General features: G+C 37.9%; 1 protein-coding gene and 1 pseudogene across 1 annotated transcript; both read left to right on the top strand.

Moving 5' to 3' along the window:
* The first annotated feature begins 165 nt into the window (after window positions 1-165).
* Window positions 166-8,234, top strand: LOC139948347 (outer dynein arm-docking complex subunit 3-like). The gene is made up of 11 exons (XM_071946485.1): window positions 166-412; window positions 1,326-1,525; window positions 1,674-1,853; window positions 2,174-2,401; window positions 2,771-2,893; window positions 3,375-3,518; window positions 3,958-4,118; window positions 4,742-4,898; window positions 5,492-5,647; window positions 6,189-6,273; window positions 6,983-8,234. The coding sequence occupies exons 1-11, from the start codon at window positions 331-333 to the stop codon at window positions 7,108-7,110; spliced, it is 1,644 nt and encodes a 547-aa protein (XP_071802586.1). The 5' UTR covers window positions 166-330; the 3' UTR covers window positions 7,111-8,234.
* Window positions 8,235-9,434: 1,200 nt separating this feature from the next.
* On the top strand, window positions 9,435-15,271 carry LOC139948416 (uncharacterized; annotated as a pseudogene).
* The last annotated feature ends 348 nt before the right edge of the window (window positions 15,272-15,619 follow it).

The following is a 15,619-nucleotide window of genomic DNA, read 5'->3' on the forward strand; positions in this document are numbered from 1 at the left end:
CCCCAAAATAGCAACAAATAGTAAAAATGTTTGACCAAATATTTAAGATTTGGCAGATATATGGAAAAAGGATTCTTTAGTAAAGGTTATTTGAAGGAAATACTTCATTACGTTACTTTAATAACAAATTATAACGAGTCCGACAACTTGAAATGTATAGCAGTTGCTATGGCTCGATGTAGACGTAAACAAACAGTCTATGACAAGTTATGATTGTGCGCACAAGGTTGTACACTAGCGATAGCGAAACATTTCGGCCGTTAAGGTGGAGTCGTGAAGGCAGAGAATTCCATCCAAAAATTGGATTCTGAGGAATCTTCAACAGTCAAAATGCCAGTTACTGGCAAAAGTCAGAGCAATGCTCCAATAACGGACCAGATTTCCGAGCTACAACGTAAAATAGCTCTGATAGGTGAGTAGGAATTCGTTGGGTTGACGTTCTGTTGTTTGTGTGTGACTGTGATGAACATGAAAACTTGATTGATTGGGAGTTTTGACACTCGAGAGGTGTGTGGGGTAAATTCTCATCAACTCAAAAGATTGACCAAGTCTTTTTTGTAACTAAGCCTTAAAAACAAACGATTCTAAACTATGTCATTATTTGTTTTGTAAGGGAAAGGTCACCAATTTTTCATTGTTATGAAATAGTATTAATAAAGTAGGACTGTAGGATCAAAATTCTAACTAACTCGGCCAAAAATCAACTAGAAAATGGGGTATGAGATTGTTCCTTTTTTAAAGTTTTTGTAAAAATCAAAATAGTGGTGGCGGGATACGAAAAGTCAGTATTGATAACAATTACTTTAATCGTTTCCTTCTCTGCAAGCTGGCTCAGTCACTGTCCAGCTGTCCGTCAGTGGCTGCTTCCATGCCCCTTTTTGCTTTAAAAAAATTACTTTTTTAGTAAAATTCAAGTCCACTGCTTCCAACATACTGGCTTTGATGTCATCAAATAACAACATTCTCACCATCACCTGTCACAACCATTTATCATATGGACAAATAAAGTTAAGTTCGCACAATCAAATATAGCTAGCTGTTAATAAATGTTATTAAGGTGATCCTTCATTGAGAAAAGGTTTGCATTTGGCCAAAGTTAAAAGTTTAAAATACATTAAAATAATCATTAGAACAAAATTGGTAGTCAATTAAATTTGTTAACCGAGCTTTGGGTCTCAATAGGGTCAGTTGGTGATTCAGTGTAGATTAGTGTGAATAAGAATTAAATATTTGGCTAAAATTTAAAATCATTTGTCTTACAAGTTTGGATTAAAAAAATAACATTGTTCATTGCTAAAATTATTTGTTTTCTTTGCGGTAAACAGATGGCGATCGTAAAGCTTATTATGAGAGCTCACAGTGGACCATCAAACAGAATCGAGATGCCATCAGCAAACTCCGTAAGGAGACCAAGATGCTTCATCGGGATCTTGCCGATAGCAAGGCCGGAGATGAAAAAGTCATCAACACTGCCTTCAAGGACCGCAATGTGGAAAGGGCCTCACTAAGGGGCAAATCTGGAAAGGTAATTTTAGTGTGACACACCACAAAATGATTAAATACTTTATTCAAATCATTGTTACCGAAGTGAGGCTGGGAAGACAAAATATTCTTTATCCCCGATGCACCTTGCACATCTATTAAACATTTTATACTTGTGTTCTCTAAAACAGGAAGCTATATTACACATGGACCAGAAGGTATGTGAGTCCAAGAAACGTTTGAATGCTGAGAACGCTCAGACCATTAAGATGGAGAAGAAGCTGGCAGAACTTGAGACGCAGTTGTCTCAGATGAGGAAAGATGCTTCAGATGCAGATGCTATGGACACGGGAACCTCCAATGAGGCTATGGTAAGCCAAATATCATTTAAACAAATTTGTTTTACAAAAATAACCTGTAAAAATTTAATTTATAAAGAACAATCCCTAATAGTATTAACATGCAAGTGCGCTACCAACTGACCCTCTACCCCTAATGCAAATAATAAGGCATTCTTGGAACCATTTGGCTCTGTGAGATTGAACACCACAGAGAATGAGGTTGTTGAGTGCAATGACATTACGCAGTTCTTGGGAGGTAACCATTTTCTACTAATCAAGACTTTTTTTTTGTATTTGCTTAAATTTGATTTTCCATAGTAACAGAAGAGTATTTGATTTGTCTTCTGCAGACCTTGCGTTCTTTAGAAAACCGTCTGGACAAAGCTCTCTTGAAACTCCACGAGGCCGAGCACATCAACGGTACGTACCTCGCTATCAGGGAGCAGATGATCAAAGACAGTTTGACCTTTGGTAATGACTTGGACTCACTGGAGACCGAAATCGATAAACAGAAGTCGGAGTTGAAAGATCTGCAGGCCATGAACCGGGATGCTCAGATCTCAAGAGATGCTGCCAAGGTTAGTTAAAAACCAAAGTGTGCCAAGGATCTCAAAGTTCATGAAGTAAAGAGAGAAAAAATAAGGTTTTTTTACCCAAGGGTCTTACTTTCTCTGGAAAGTTGATAATTGAATGTCATTTCAAACATACTTGTGGGAGTTAACATTGTAATAAGCGACACCAAGGGTGCGTTTTGGTGGTCGTAACCAATAACTGTTTCAGTGACCGAAACGGTTATTAATGGTTACAGCCCTCAAAACGCACCCCGAGCACTGACCCCGAGTGATAATTGGTTGGGATCCACTAATTACTTCATATATGTTCTTATAACGTTTGTTGACTGATGTTCTTAAATGTAATCTGCTCTATTTCTTGTTTTTTTTGTCCAGGCTGAACTGTCAAAGCATGAGGAGACGGTTTATCGTGAGAGGAGAGAGCGAGAAGAAGCTCTGGCTGATCTTAGGAAACAAGCCGAGGAAAAGAAAGCACATGCCGAAAGGGTAGAGAGAAGAGTAAGTTGATTTCTTAGTATTTCTCATCATCGCCATCAGGCCATAGTTTATCTAAGTGTTTAGACAAAGCTTTTCCTTGAGAATTTATCCTCAACAAAATCCTGGGTTTTCCAAAGACTCTTCTCAAGAGACGCCCCACTGGCTCAGAGCTTGGCTGTGACCTTAAAGAACCAAGACCTCCCAATATTGGTGATTTTAGCAAACTTGTTAATCCTTTTAAGCTTTTATACTGTTTGCTGTTTTTAAATTCTTTTGATAAGTCTACTAAACATTGTAAAACAAGGGATGAACAATAGAACTATTCTGACAGGATCAACAGCACTTCACCGTTGTCTGTGTGGTCAACAATACTCCTCACAATGACAACCAACTTAATGGAGCCTGAATATTGGGAGCTTTAGATAACCCCTCCTCATCTCCCCTTCTACCGCTGCCCCCATTCTAACTCTTCCATTAATATTCATAATCCTTTGTTCATCAGCTCCACCGAGCATCCATCCAGCATGACGAGTTGACTGTAGAGCAGAAGCAGCTCATTAGTGGAGAGGAACAAGAGAAGAAAATCGGTTCCTTTGAAGAGGCCTTCCACTCCATCAAGGATGCGACGGGAGTCAGTGACCTCCAGGTAAGTAACTCAAATTCAACCACCTGAGCCCAAATCCATGAAGACAATTTTGTTAAGCAGATATCTTGGCTAAGCAAGAAATGACCAGGGTACGGTTAAGAGTATACCGCTAATCTTATATACTAGCCTCTAGTGACAACTTGTACTTACACATACTCTGACTGAACATGACCTAAAGAGTTCTAACTAAATCTCCTTTGAGTCTCAATCGTTATGAACCATTAACAGGTAGCAGTTGAAGCAATGGTATCGTAACTGTATGGTATATTCTTGCTGTTAACCTATTTTTGCTAAACAAAGTGATTGTTTTGTTTCAATAACCCTTTTTCCTAGCGAAGGCCGTAGAGCCAACTCATGATCTCTTTTCATAGCCACTTCTACTTCCAAATTGTTAAAAATGATGAATCGATCAACCTATTTGCCCCCTCCCACATAACAGGAAGTAGTGATGAGGTTTGAATCTCAAGAAGAAACAACTAAACACCTTGAAGATCTAAAGGAGAGCGGTGAGAAACAGGTCAACCGTCTCAAGGAGGACAAATCCAAGTTGCAGAAGGAGTTTGAAGAGATGAAATACTCTGGGGAGGCAAGGCTGTCCAGGTACGTCTTTGAGACTCTTGACTTTGCAGGCTTTGAACTTCTCTCTTGAAGGGGCACAGTAATTTTGCTTTGGTTAGGGCACCTCTATGAGGAAAAATTTCATTTGTATTGTAACTTTCACAAAGGGCACCACAGCAAAAGCACAGGGCGCCATGGTATTTGCTGAGGGTGCTGTGGTTTACTATGAGCCCTGACTTTGAGAATGTCACTCAAATTGTATGTATTCTGAAAGCGCCATTATCGTACATGACAATCTTGTTTATGTGCTCAACATTTTTTAGATCAACCCTAATCATACATGTTATCAACAGAGGGCATTATCACCCGAGAAATACTCTTGACTTGGCAAGATTTTGGTCTGGTTAGAAAAACTACTTTGTTTATTTGTTATACAGAGTTTTAAAAACCTCAACAAGCCGGGCATTTTATGTTCAAAACACAAACAAAAAGCAGGCACTGAACGGGTTAATAATGACAAATTCCATGACAGTTGCATTTGAAATTTGAATCAAGTGAATTAGTTGCACAAACAAAAAGTATGTAAGCTTTGGAATCAGAACCGTTATTATTAACGGTTCTGGAATTGCCAATATCTTAAATTTATCTTCTCTGTTATTTTTTAGCGGGCAGAGGATGTTGGAAGATTTCCAAACTCATCTGAAGAAGGAGGAGGAGAGACGGGGAGACTCCCAAGACAAACTGGACCGGTCTAGTAAGATCTTAGTCAACGTCAAATCTGGCGTGGAACACTTGGCTGACAAACTACAACATCTTAAAGCTGTAAGTTCTGAAGTTACAGACCTAATTTCTCAACACAGTGCTGTGGTTTTTGGTTTATCTATCACATAGTTAAGCAATTAGATGAAGAGGCTAACATTGACTCAATAATAACAACAAAAATAACATTAATTTTGGTTTTTACCCAAAATTAATATTCTTTATCCCCGATGCAAATTTAACATCTATTATAAACAAAAATAACAACTAGTTCTTATAGCGCATTTTATAATAATGTGCTTTACATTACTGCCATGGTCATTGGCCCAATTACATCCCTTTAATCTTTATCAGCTCCCTGAGGAGTTTACATCCTGGGCTGCTGTGACACTTCATAAGTGACATTTCATACACAATATCGACCGCTACCCTCGCAGGTACCCATTTATACCACTGGGTGAAGAGAAGCAATCACAGTAATACATCTTGCTAAAGGACACAAGTGTCATGGCTGGAAATGGAACCCACACTCAGATTACTTGAAATCGAACCCACACTCAGATTACTTGACCACAAGATCTTGAATTTGATTTTTCAAACCACTCAACCACGATACCCTTATGACCTTTGACATAACCTCAACTTTATTTTTACAGACCAAAGGTCATGTTCCGCAGGCACAGTTGTCCCCGACATCAGACGAATACGTCCTAGATCTGTTATCGACCTGTGAGGAGAAACTCTTGAAGCTCATGGAGGACCTGGACGGCCATGACGTTGATGATACGCTGCAACAGATGGAAGAAGAAGAAGTAAGTTTAGCTTTATTTTGTGAGGAAATGACGAAGAAAAAAATACTATTGGCAAACTTGATAAATCTGCTAGGTACAGCCAAATGCCTGCTCCAAATGAAGACTGTTTTCGGACAAAACTTTATGAAAAATATTGTCTTTATTCGATGTTGTTTTCAAATTTTTGATACATGCACGAATTACCCCCTGTTGCTTATCATTTGGCCGGGCATACCAAACTTACCCATGGGTGGTACATTTGGTTCTGGATATTGGGCAGGGGAGGGGGGGGGGTACACCCTCTATTGTTTCTTCGTTGTGTGCTTGGACTCAAGGGTTTCTCTAGTTGATTATTGGGGAGGTGGGTTCCTCTGTACAAGAGAAAAATAGTGTTTTGAACTAGGGGAACATTGAGGAGGGGTGTAGGGGTATACCCTCTGCAACCATATCAGGCATTGTTTATTGTGACTTGGAAGGGAGTGGAGGATTGTGGTCACCTAGGGTCAAATTGGCCTAGAGTCGAAACCATCATTTGACGTTAAATCCTTATTTTCTTTTTCAGTTTCATGTTGGAATTGAGGGCCAGATGCCACAACATAATACACGCATCAAGCTGACTTCTGTCTCTAGAGACTTGGCATATGATGGTACGTATTCCTTGCTCCTGGCTTTTCTTAATATTTTCCCGTAGTAACTTACAAGGCTGACTTTAATTTTTTAACTGCATATTATGCTAACTTGAGGGCTAGATAGCTCAGTTGGTAGATAATAAACTTTACCTCGGCCCAATTTCATAAAGCCTGCCGTCAATTTTACAAAACTCTTTATAACTTAAGACTAATCTTAGGACTTAGGAGGAGTCCCAACCCTGCACTGTAGCATGCAGACCTTAAGATTAATCCTAAGTTAGGACGAGTTACTCTTCCTAACCAGAGATAAGACGAGTCCTAACTCTTTGTGAAATCGACCCCTGTAAATGTAAAAACTTGCTCAGCACAGCAAAATCATGCTTAAACGAAACTGGTTACCAGCCAAAATACCATGAAGTTTAAGTTGTTGCAACTGGTGCACCAACCATCATTTGCCTAGCAAAGAAATTTCTGCTTGACGACAGCATTATGAAATCTGGGGTGGGTTTCTCAACGAGTTAAGACTACTCTTATCTTGAGTTAGGTCAAGTTACTCGTCCTAAACTTAGGACAAGCCTGAAGATTTTAATAACCTCTAAAACATCCTAGGTTGATCTTTGTGAAATTGACCCCAGACCCTGTATAAACCCCCATTTGCTCCTGACCCCTCCAACCTTTGGAGTTGTTGTCCTTGATGTTGTATTTATTTGTTTTTTTCCTCTTGTAGATGATGACGAGAGTGGAGATGATGAGGACATAATCACAAGAGGTCAACTCAAGAAACAAGCGCTGACCCTCGTCGAGTCCAAGAATAAAAAGCATAAGGTCCGCGCCCGCAAGAAGAAGGGAAAGTAAACACTGACGTCTGCGCTGAAAGGAGCGTCAAAAGAGGGAGCCCTTTCCGCTACTTTGACAGAGCAGGATAGACGTGCTGTCAAAATCCTCATTTGAAAACCGTCCATAACTGTGAACTATTCCGTCGTTTGACTTGGGCCCAATTTCATAGAGCTGCTAATAAGCACAAAAAGTAGCTAAGCACAACAAAATAAGCTTACCAAAAGAAGGTTACCAGTCAAAATGGTATTTCTCATGTACAATCTGTGACTGGTATCCTGCTTTGCTTAGCAGAAAGTTTGTTAAAGCAATTTTGAAATTGAGCCCTGAACATCTACAAAGTAGAAATAAATGTTTTGTTTTCCAGGGGAGACTGAAGGGAGGGGCGATTTTGTTTCTGAGAATCTTTCTAGACTCACTTACCTTGAAGTGTCCAATTTCAAAGGGCAGGGCCAAATAACTGATACCAGGCCCAATCTCGTTGAGCCGCTTATGCCGAAAATACTGCTATAAAAGCAATAATGAGCAGGATACCAGGCATAAAATGTATGTGTGACGTGGTACTTTGGCTGGTAAACTTTCTTCTGGTTAGCATATTTTTGTTTTGCTTATTTTCTGATTAAGCAGTTCTATGACGTCCGGCCTTGGGACAGAATAAAGTGGGTGACTACATCTTCATCATTTCGTTTGTTTCTACTTTGTTTATCATACTATGTAAGTCAAGTGATAGGTATGTGTAAATGTAAATAATAAAGTACGCTTTTGGAAACTAATTTTGAATTGAACAATTTCTAAGGACATTGAATTGTACATACAATAGTTATCATCAATACTGTGCAAAATGTCAATTCTTCCGGCAGTAACTAGAAGTTGTTTTTAAGTTTACTACATTTTTGCTACAGCATTAATTGAAAAATGGCTGTCTGTTCACACTTATAATTCCGTCCTTTCTTTTGTATAAATCCATACATGTACTTTTGCCTGGTTCATTTTACTTGGAAGTGAATTACAAGGCGAGTTTTGTTTCCCAAACCGTCGCTAGGTAGGGGGTATTTCCCTTTACTTTGTTTTGTGACTTTATGAACTGGGGTTTAATGTAATAAAGTAAAATAAAGTATGACTGTGATATTTAAACAAACAAATAATTTGTCATTGTTTTGTTGTCATTTTTTTTTTTCTTCAATATAAGGGTCGCAAGCCCAAATGAAAAAATATTGGTCTTTGATAATTACCAAAGGTGTCCGGTGCCTTTAAGTGATGAAGTGCCACCATTTATGGCTAGGGTTATACATTAGCCGTTTAATGTTGATGATTACCATGGTGACGATCTTGAATGATATTATCTCATTCAATTAATAACCTTGATAAAGGGAGGGATTGGGGGAGACTGGCCGGTTGTTATGAATACGGAGTAGTGATTGTCATCCACTTTAAATATCCAGATAAAACAAAGACAATTTACCTCGAGCTCGATTACAATTAACCTTTTCCAGTAGGCCTACTCGCGCAGTCCGGGGTCCAATTTCGTAAAATTCTTTATATAAATGTTTTTATTTTGATTTTTTTAATGAATAAAGCACATTTCATACTAAATGAATAATTCATTAAAACTCGATTCGCAGGAGTGGGCTCCTCTTCCAGTTCAAGCCATGAAGGCCTTGGCAACAGGCTTTATCAATGCCTCACTACATTGTTTCCACAAGATAGTTTCGTCATTGTGTGTTTCCCCCTCGAGACATAGCCGGTCTTTTGTGCATGCATCCATAAACGTTCACCAATATATGCTTAATATCGTGGTTAATGGTGCGTGTAACTGCACGTTCGTAATTATTTCATATTTCAACCATCTCAAAATGTTGCTGTTTACTATATTTTTTGTTTTGTGCGCTTAGCATCTCTACCTTCGGCATAAGTCTGCCGTGTGCGATTCGTCTGGGGCTATTATTAGATTGTGTGTTCCATTTCTCTGCTTATTACCACCAGTCTCTCCTCACGAAGTATGTTACCATGGTTACCTGGGCATTGTTTTGAGGCTATTTAACTCAGTAAACTTTTGTCACCCTGGTTCCAAGACTTAACAAGCCTCGCTACCATGTGCATGACAGCGCCTGGTAGCTTTGCGTAAGTCTATTATTGGCTCGATTTGCAACTTAAATGAAATCATTCAAGAAGAGTATATGAGATAGTGACGTCTTGGCCCACCCGTAGCCGATGACATTTAATACTCTGTGAGGTGCGTCTTTTCGGCCCCCCCCCCCCTTATGTTTGTTGGTGTGTTGTGCGCATGTGATGTTTATTTCTGCATCTGTACGATCCATGTCAACCTCGACATTTGGCGACAAGACTCGGTCTATATAGGTGGTGCTCTACTTTGGTTTGAGCGTCCCCCATCTACAGGATGGCGCGGACCTTGTTCATCCTCCTGGTCACAATGGGTAAGCATCTGTTGAATTTTCAATTTGCTCTTTTGTGTGAGTGTTGGCTCTGAGAACAGCCGGTTTGGTCTCGACGTTTCATAGTAAACTCTGCTCGTCTTCAGGAGAAACAGATTCTAAAAAGTGGTTTGCGCATTGTACGAGGGCAGTCGGTGTGTTGTCTATAATTTGGTTGATAGTTTAATGTTGAATATCTCTGTAAAGTACACTCACTTGTGAGTATTAAGTAGGAAAATGGGCTCAATTGGCAAAGAAATGTCAATCATGAAAAATGGACGTGGGGCGGTAGAAGTTAAAATTAAAAAACATCCACTTTTCAAAAAAAGATCATAAAATTTCAGTGGGCCGCATGCTCGTCCAGTTTCGTTAAAGGCAGTGAACACTATTGATAATTGTCAAAGACTAGTCTTCACAGTTGGTGTATCTCAACATATGCACAAAATAACAAACCTGTGAAAATTTGAGCTCAATCGGTCATCGGAGTTGCGAGATAAATAAAAGAAAAAAACACCCATGTCACACAAAGTTGTGTGCTTTTAGATGGTTGATTTCGAGATCTCAAATTCTAAACTTGAGGTCTCGAAATCAAATTCGAGGAAAATTGCTTCTCTCTCGAAAACTACGTTACTTCAGAGGGAGCTGTTTCTCACAATGTTTTATACCACCAACCTCTCCCCATTACTTGTAATCAAGAAAGGTTTTATGATGATAATTAATTTGTGTCCACTGCCTTTAAAGCCACCAAAAAAAGCTGGTTAACAATTCATGTTCATCAAGTGTTAAAATAATTTTGAAACCTGTTTATGAAATTGAATTTTGTTTTACTGAAAATGGCCGGAAAAAACTGTTATATAAACACATTCGACTTGAAGACGAAGAGAAAATAAAATAAAGATGCAGCAGCAATAACTATTTTTAATAATAATAATAATAATAATAATAATAATAATAATAATAATAATAATAATAATAATAATAATAATAATAATAATAATAATAATAATAATAATAATAATAATAATAATAATAATAATAATAATAATAATAATAATAATAATAATAATAATAATAATAATAATAATAATAATAATAATAATAATAATAATAATAATAATAATAATAATAATAATAATAATAATAATAATAATAATAATAATAATAATAATAATAATAATAATAATAATAATAATAATAATAATAATAATAATAATAATAATAATAATAATAATAATAATAATAATAATAATAATAATAATAATAATAATAATAATAATAATAATAATAACAACAACAATAACAGCAACGGCAAAAAGGGATGCATGCAGTGTAATCGAGCATTTCAATTTGCGTTGAAGCGCAATTTATAAAGGTCAACTCGTCGGTCCTTGAAAACAGAACGCGTGTTATCAATCAGCCAACTGAGGTGCAACTGCGCGAAGACGCGACTTTGAACACTATTGATTCGTCATCGGTTTGCTAATTAGTGAACGCATACTTTTAGGTCCTGAAACTTGCTGAAAATATTGACACCAATCCTTTTTTTTTTTTCTTTTTTTTTTTTTTTACAAAAATCGATTTTTTACAAAATGTTCGTCGGCTCGTGAATACGGTGACGAGCTAGAGAGGAGGGTGCCAAATAATACACGTAGTAACTTTAATAGCCACATGAAATAATTAGAAGGAAACAAATGGTTATTAATTGGGGGGGGGGAGGGGCTTCCATCCAACCCCGGCTACACATTACTAATCCATAGATTACTCAAATGGGGTTCGGACCCACGACCTTTGCAAGAGCAGAGCTCGGAAAAGTAGTGAGAGTATACAGTGCTTAGACATCGGTGTATATGGGTGAACATATACATATTCTTTATCCCCGATGCAAATTTACACGTATTAAAAAACGAAAACGCTTTCCCCTTTTCTTAGTTCTCTCTTAAATATTAATAATAATTTTCCTTTTAACAGCGTGCAGGACGAGCTTGATTCATGCTCATCATAAAATGATTTGCTACGCCGGCACTGAGCCGGATCACACGGGCAAAGTGAGGTGGGTGCTGCCCTACAGCGACCCGTGTTCTTGCACCGAGATACGGCCCGGTGGCCACAACACTCAGGCACCAACCCGGACATTCACTCCGCGGTATTTGAAGTCATTGGTCATCACTAAAGACAAGGAGACCATCCAAAGTCTGCTAAGCTGCAAATCACCACCCAGTAAGTAATTATCCTCCAGTTTCTAAAAGGGGAAATGACGGAATGCATTGCTGCCACATGAATAAACGAAACCTCTCTTTTTATCGTTTACGTCCACGATAAGTTATTGTGTTCGTACACCATAAGTTATTATGTTCGTACACGATAAGTTATTGTGTTCGTACACGATAAGTTTAGACTTATCGTGTACGAACAAAAGTGTACGAACAAAATGTTTTTTTGTATTCGTATGGCGGCAATACGATTCCGTAGGAAATAAACTATTGTTTTATTAAAATGTATTTCACTTTTTAGATTTGAGTGAACATGCCATCCAATCCAAGAGAAAGAGAACCAATGCTCATATTATTAGAACATACTTTCTTTTAAGCCAAAATTTCCCCATGGCAACGTCTGCTAGCCTATTATCTTCATATGCCTCAATAAGTGAAATTAAGTGTGGGGGAGGGGTAGGGGAGGGGGTTCGCCCAGAAAATCCCCCACATCTGTGCTGCTCGTCCCTGAAAGCGAATGCCAAATTAAAACAAAATTTTTGCGCCCCCCCCCCCCCCTCCACCCGTGATGATTTGAAGTGAATACACGTACGAAACTAGGCCACTCACCATCTTCCATACCTTCTACAATTAAAGTATAACGAGAAGCTGATCACGGCGTGGTATAAATACAAGTAGGCGTACCGAGTGTAAAATATCGGATGTTTCCCATGAGTCTGTCTCATATTTTCAAAAAACAACAAATAGACCCCCTCACCCTCTGTCTTTTCCACTGTTATGATAGCTTTAATGATTGTTATCACGTTTTGTTTTTATTATACTAATATCAGGTCTACCCAAAACTAATTTAACCGCATGCCAGTTCAAGCGGTAAAATAAAACAATAAAATGGAATTCATATTATATATCCATCGTTGACCAATAATTTTGAGGTGAACGCTCCCGTTATAACCCACTGACACGGTTCTCCCTCTGGAGTGAAGCAATTGTTCCTTTAATTGTTATAATGGCTCATTTTCCGTCACAATGTATTCCCGCTTTTTGTTTTGCGGTTTCTTTAGAAGAGGCATCCTGTGATTGGTTTCAAAAACAGGTTTATTGTTGACATGTCGTTTTACTTACACACACTTAAAGTCTTCACCCACTTATACTTAATGGATTCCACTTTATACCATGGTTTGTCAAGAGATTATGCCTGGTAGAAAACAAAGAATTGTTGAATTTAACATTTTCTTTAATTTCAAGGGCAAGCAGTTTTTTGTTAAATTATTATTCCCTTCAACCAATGTGTTTTTATAGAAGATTATTTTTATATGATAGATTTTTTTTACCATAACAGGCAAATGAGTCTCCATTATGTCGTTAATTGTTTCCGCTCAATGATTTTTTTTATTATTTTTTTTACATTGAATTCAATTTAAAAGGCAAGCAATTTATTGGCGTATAGCTCAATTTTTCCTTAAAAATTGTTTTTATTAGAAGAGTAATCTTTTAGCATGATAGATTTTTACCATAAACCGATTGTTGAAATGTCGACATGTCGTTAGGCACTGATGGACACTATTAATCACTCAAAATAATGTTTAGCATAAAAACTAAAACGAGCAACGGACATTGTGGAAAATGGCTCCCTCTGAAGTAACGTTGTCGTTTTATATTTAAAAAAAAACCAGGTAATTATAACTCAAATAATTATTTAAATCTAATAAAAGACTTTATGCCTGAAGCTTTTTTTAGGCATCAAGGGTGTTTTTTCTTTCATAATTCTTTAGCACTTTCAATGTCTTACTTTTCACAGATTTGTTATTAATGCATTTATTTTGGGATGCACCAAGTGAGAATTATGGTCTTTGACAAATACCAAAAGGTGTCCAGCGGCTTTAAATAACTCATTGACCCCGCTTACTAAATAGTCAATGATTTATGCTAATTTTATAGCTTTTAATAATGAGATGGCAAGAGATTATGCCAAAGCAATACATTAACGGGAGCTTCTGATCTGAACCGGGCCGACAAGAGCTTCAAAGTGCTAATTTTAATTAGCTAAAACCCTATAAAATAATAGTCAAATATTATCCCGGACTACAAAGAGTAATTTAATGATGGATCTTAACTGATGAATCTCCCTGTTTTTAATGAGCCGTAACTCACAAAAAGCACGCTCATGTGCACCACATTAAATACACTCACTAATTCAAAAGCAGTCTCACATACTTGCAGAAAAGCACTGAATGTTGGAGTGACCTGAGCGTCACTGGCTCACGACTAGGAGCACTATTATAAGAAGCCACTACAAACTGTATAATGATATATCTGCAGCAACTAATGATCAATGCCAAATATTCAAAATTACTCAAAACATATTTTGAAGTCTCTCAGGCTCTTGATAAGCAACATTGAGGTTATAGCTGACGGGCCATCTCGGTAGTCTAGTTGTTAAGACACTGCTCTAGAATTGCAAGGGTCGTGGGTTTGGAATCCCACCGAGTAACATGCCTGAGATATTTTTTTCACAGGACTCGGGAAAGTACTGAGTAGACAGTGCTAACACACATCGGTGTAATATTTAATAGTGAGTTTGTTTTGTTTTAAATGCAGTTCAAAAGATTGAATGTGAGAACGATAACTTCGCTATCAACTGTGGAGACGATGAGATAATCAGTGTAAAGTGGGCCCTCTACGGTTTCCATGCTGACAGTAACCATCGTTGTTTCCTCGTAAGTGCAGGCCCCTGTGATGGAAGTGATGAAGCCACATCACTTGATAAAGTGAAGACCGAATGCCAGGGGAAACAACAATGTACTTTCACCCCAACTAATGACTGGAATGGAGGTGACCCTTGTGGAGGCGTTGGGAAGTACCTCAACGTAACGTATGTCTGCCTGCATGACAGTGCGTGAATAACCATAAAGCATGTGCACTCTCGGTAAACCCATCTAATAGGCCCCTAATGAAGAAATAATTCAGGAATTGGAAATTACTGAGAGTAATTTAAAGGTTTTATTTACTTTTAAACTAGCCGAAAGCTGAATATCTATGGCCAGATTGCCTCTTTATGTACCGAACAAATAGTTTGAACCCTTGAACAGCATCTCTTGCCACACCGGCACAGCACCAAGGGAGACGTAGGTTATAAACACAATATAGCTGGGTCCTAGCTCTATGCTAGACACTCACTCACCAAGCATTGATATACAATGATAGGCGTGGCGTTTCGAAGCACATGCTATGTGGGAGTTCCTCAATAATGCAGTGCAGCCATAACAACTATAGACCTTTTCGCAATTAAGTGCTAACTGTTGAATGTTGTGCATGCTGATCTCCCTAGCTAGCGATTAAGGTTCAACACCAGTTTCAAGAAAAGTTTGCACCTCTTTCCACGCCTTACCTGTCCCTACCGAATTTTAAAGGTATAGGTCTAGTCTATGGCGGTGTTTCTAAATCCATGGTGCTGCAACAGTAGGCTAGGCCCTAAAACCACAAAACAAGCGTTTGGAATGTGCTCAGATTAATAACATAATGGGTTTTATTTTATTCATATAATTCGTCTATAATCTAGCCTATTATGACATTACACTTGCACCTTCGAAGAGGCACATTTTTATAAGAGGTGCTCCCTCTCTGTCCACTTAAAGTCATTTTCTTTTACTCTTCATGTTTTGTATATATTGCTATTGAATGAGTGGTTGTGGTGTGACAATAACACTTCAATGACAATAAAACATAAATTAAAATTATTGTTGTTGCTTTGTTTATTCATTGTCAGTCTTGATTTTCAGATGCAATCTTGATGATTATGTAGTCATCCATGGGGTTAAGTTCAATAACAGTTCAATATCAATTCCCATTGCCTAGACAAGTCCACACACACACGGTAGTATGTCACAC

The sequence above is a fragment of the Asterias amurensis genome, chromosome 15, assembly GCF_032118995.1.
Source record: "Asterias amurensis chromosome 15, ASM3211899v1".
NCBI classification, from domain to species: domain Eukaryota; kingdom Metazoa; phylum Echinodermata; class Asteroidea; order Forcipulatida; family Asteriidae; genus Asterias; species Asterias amurensis.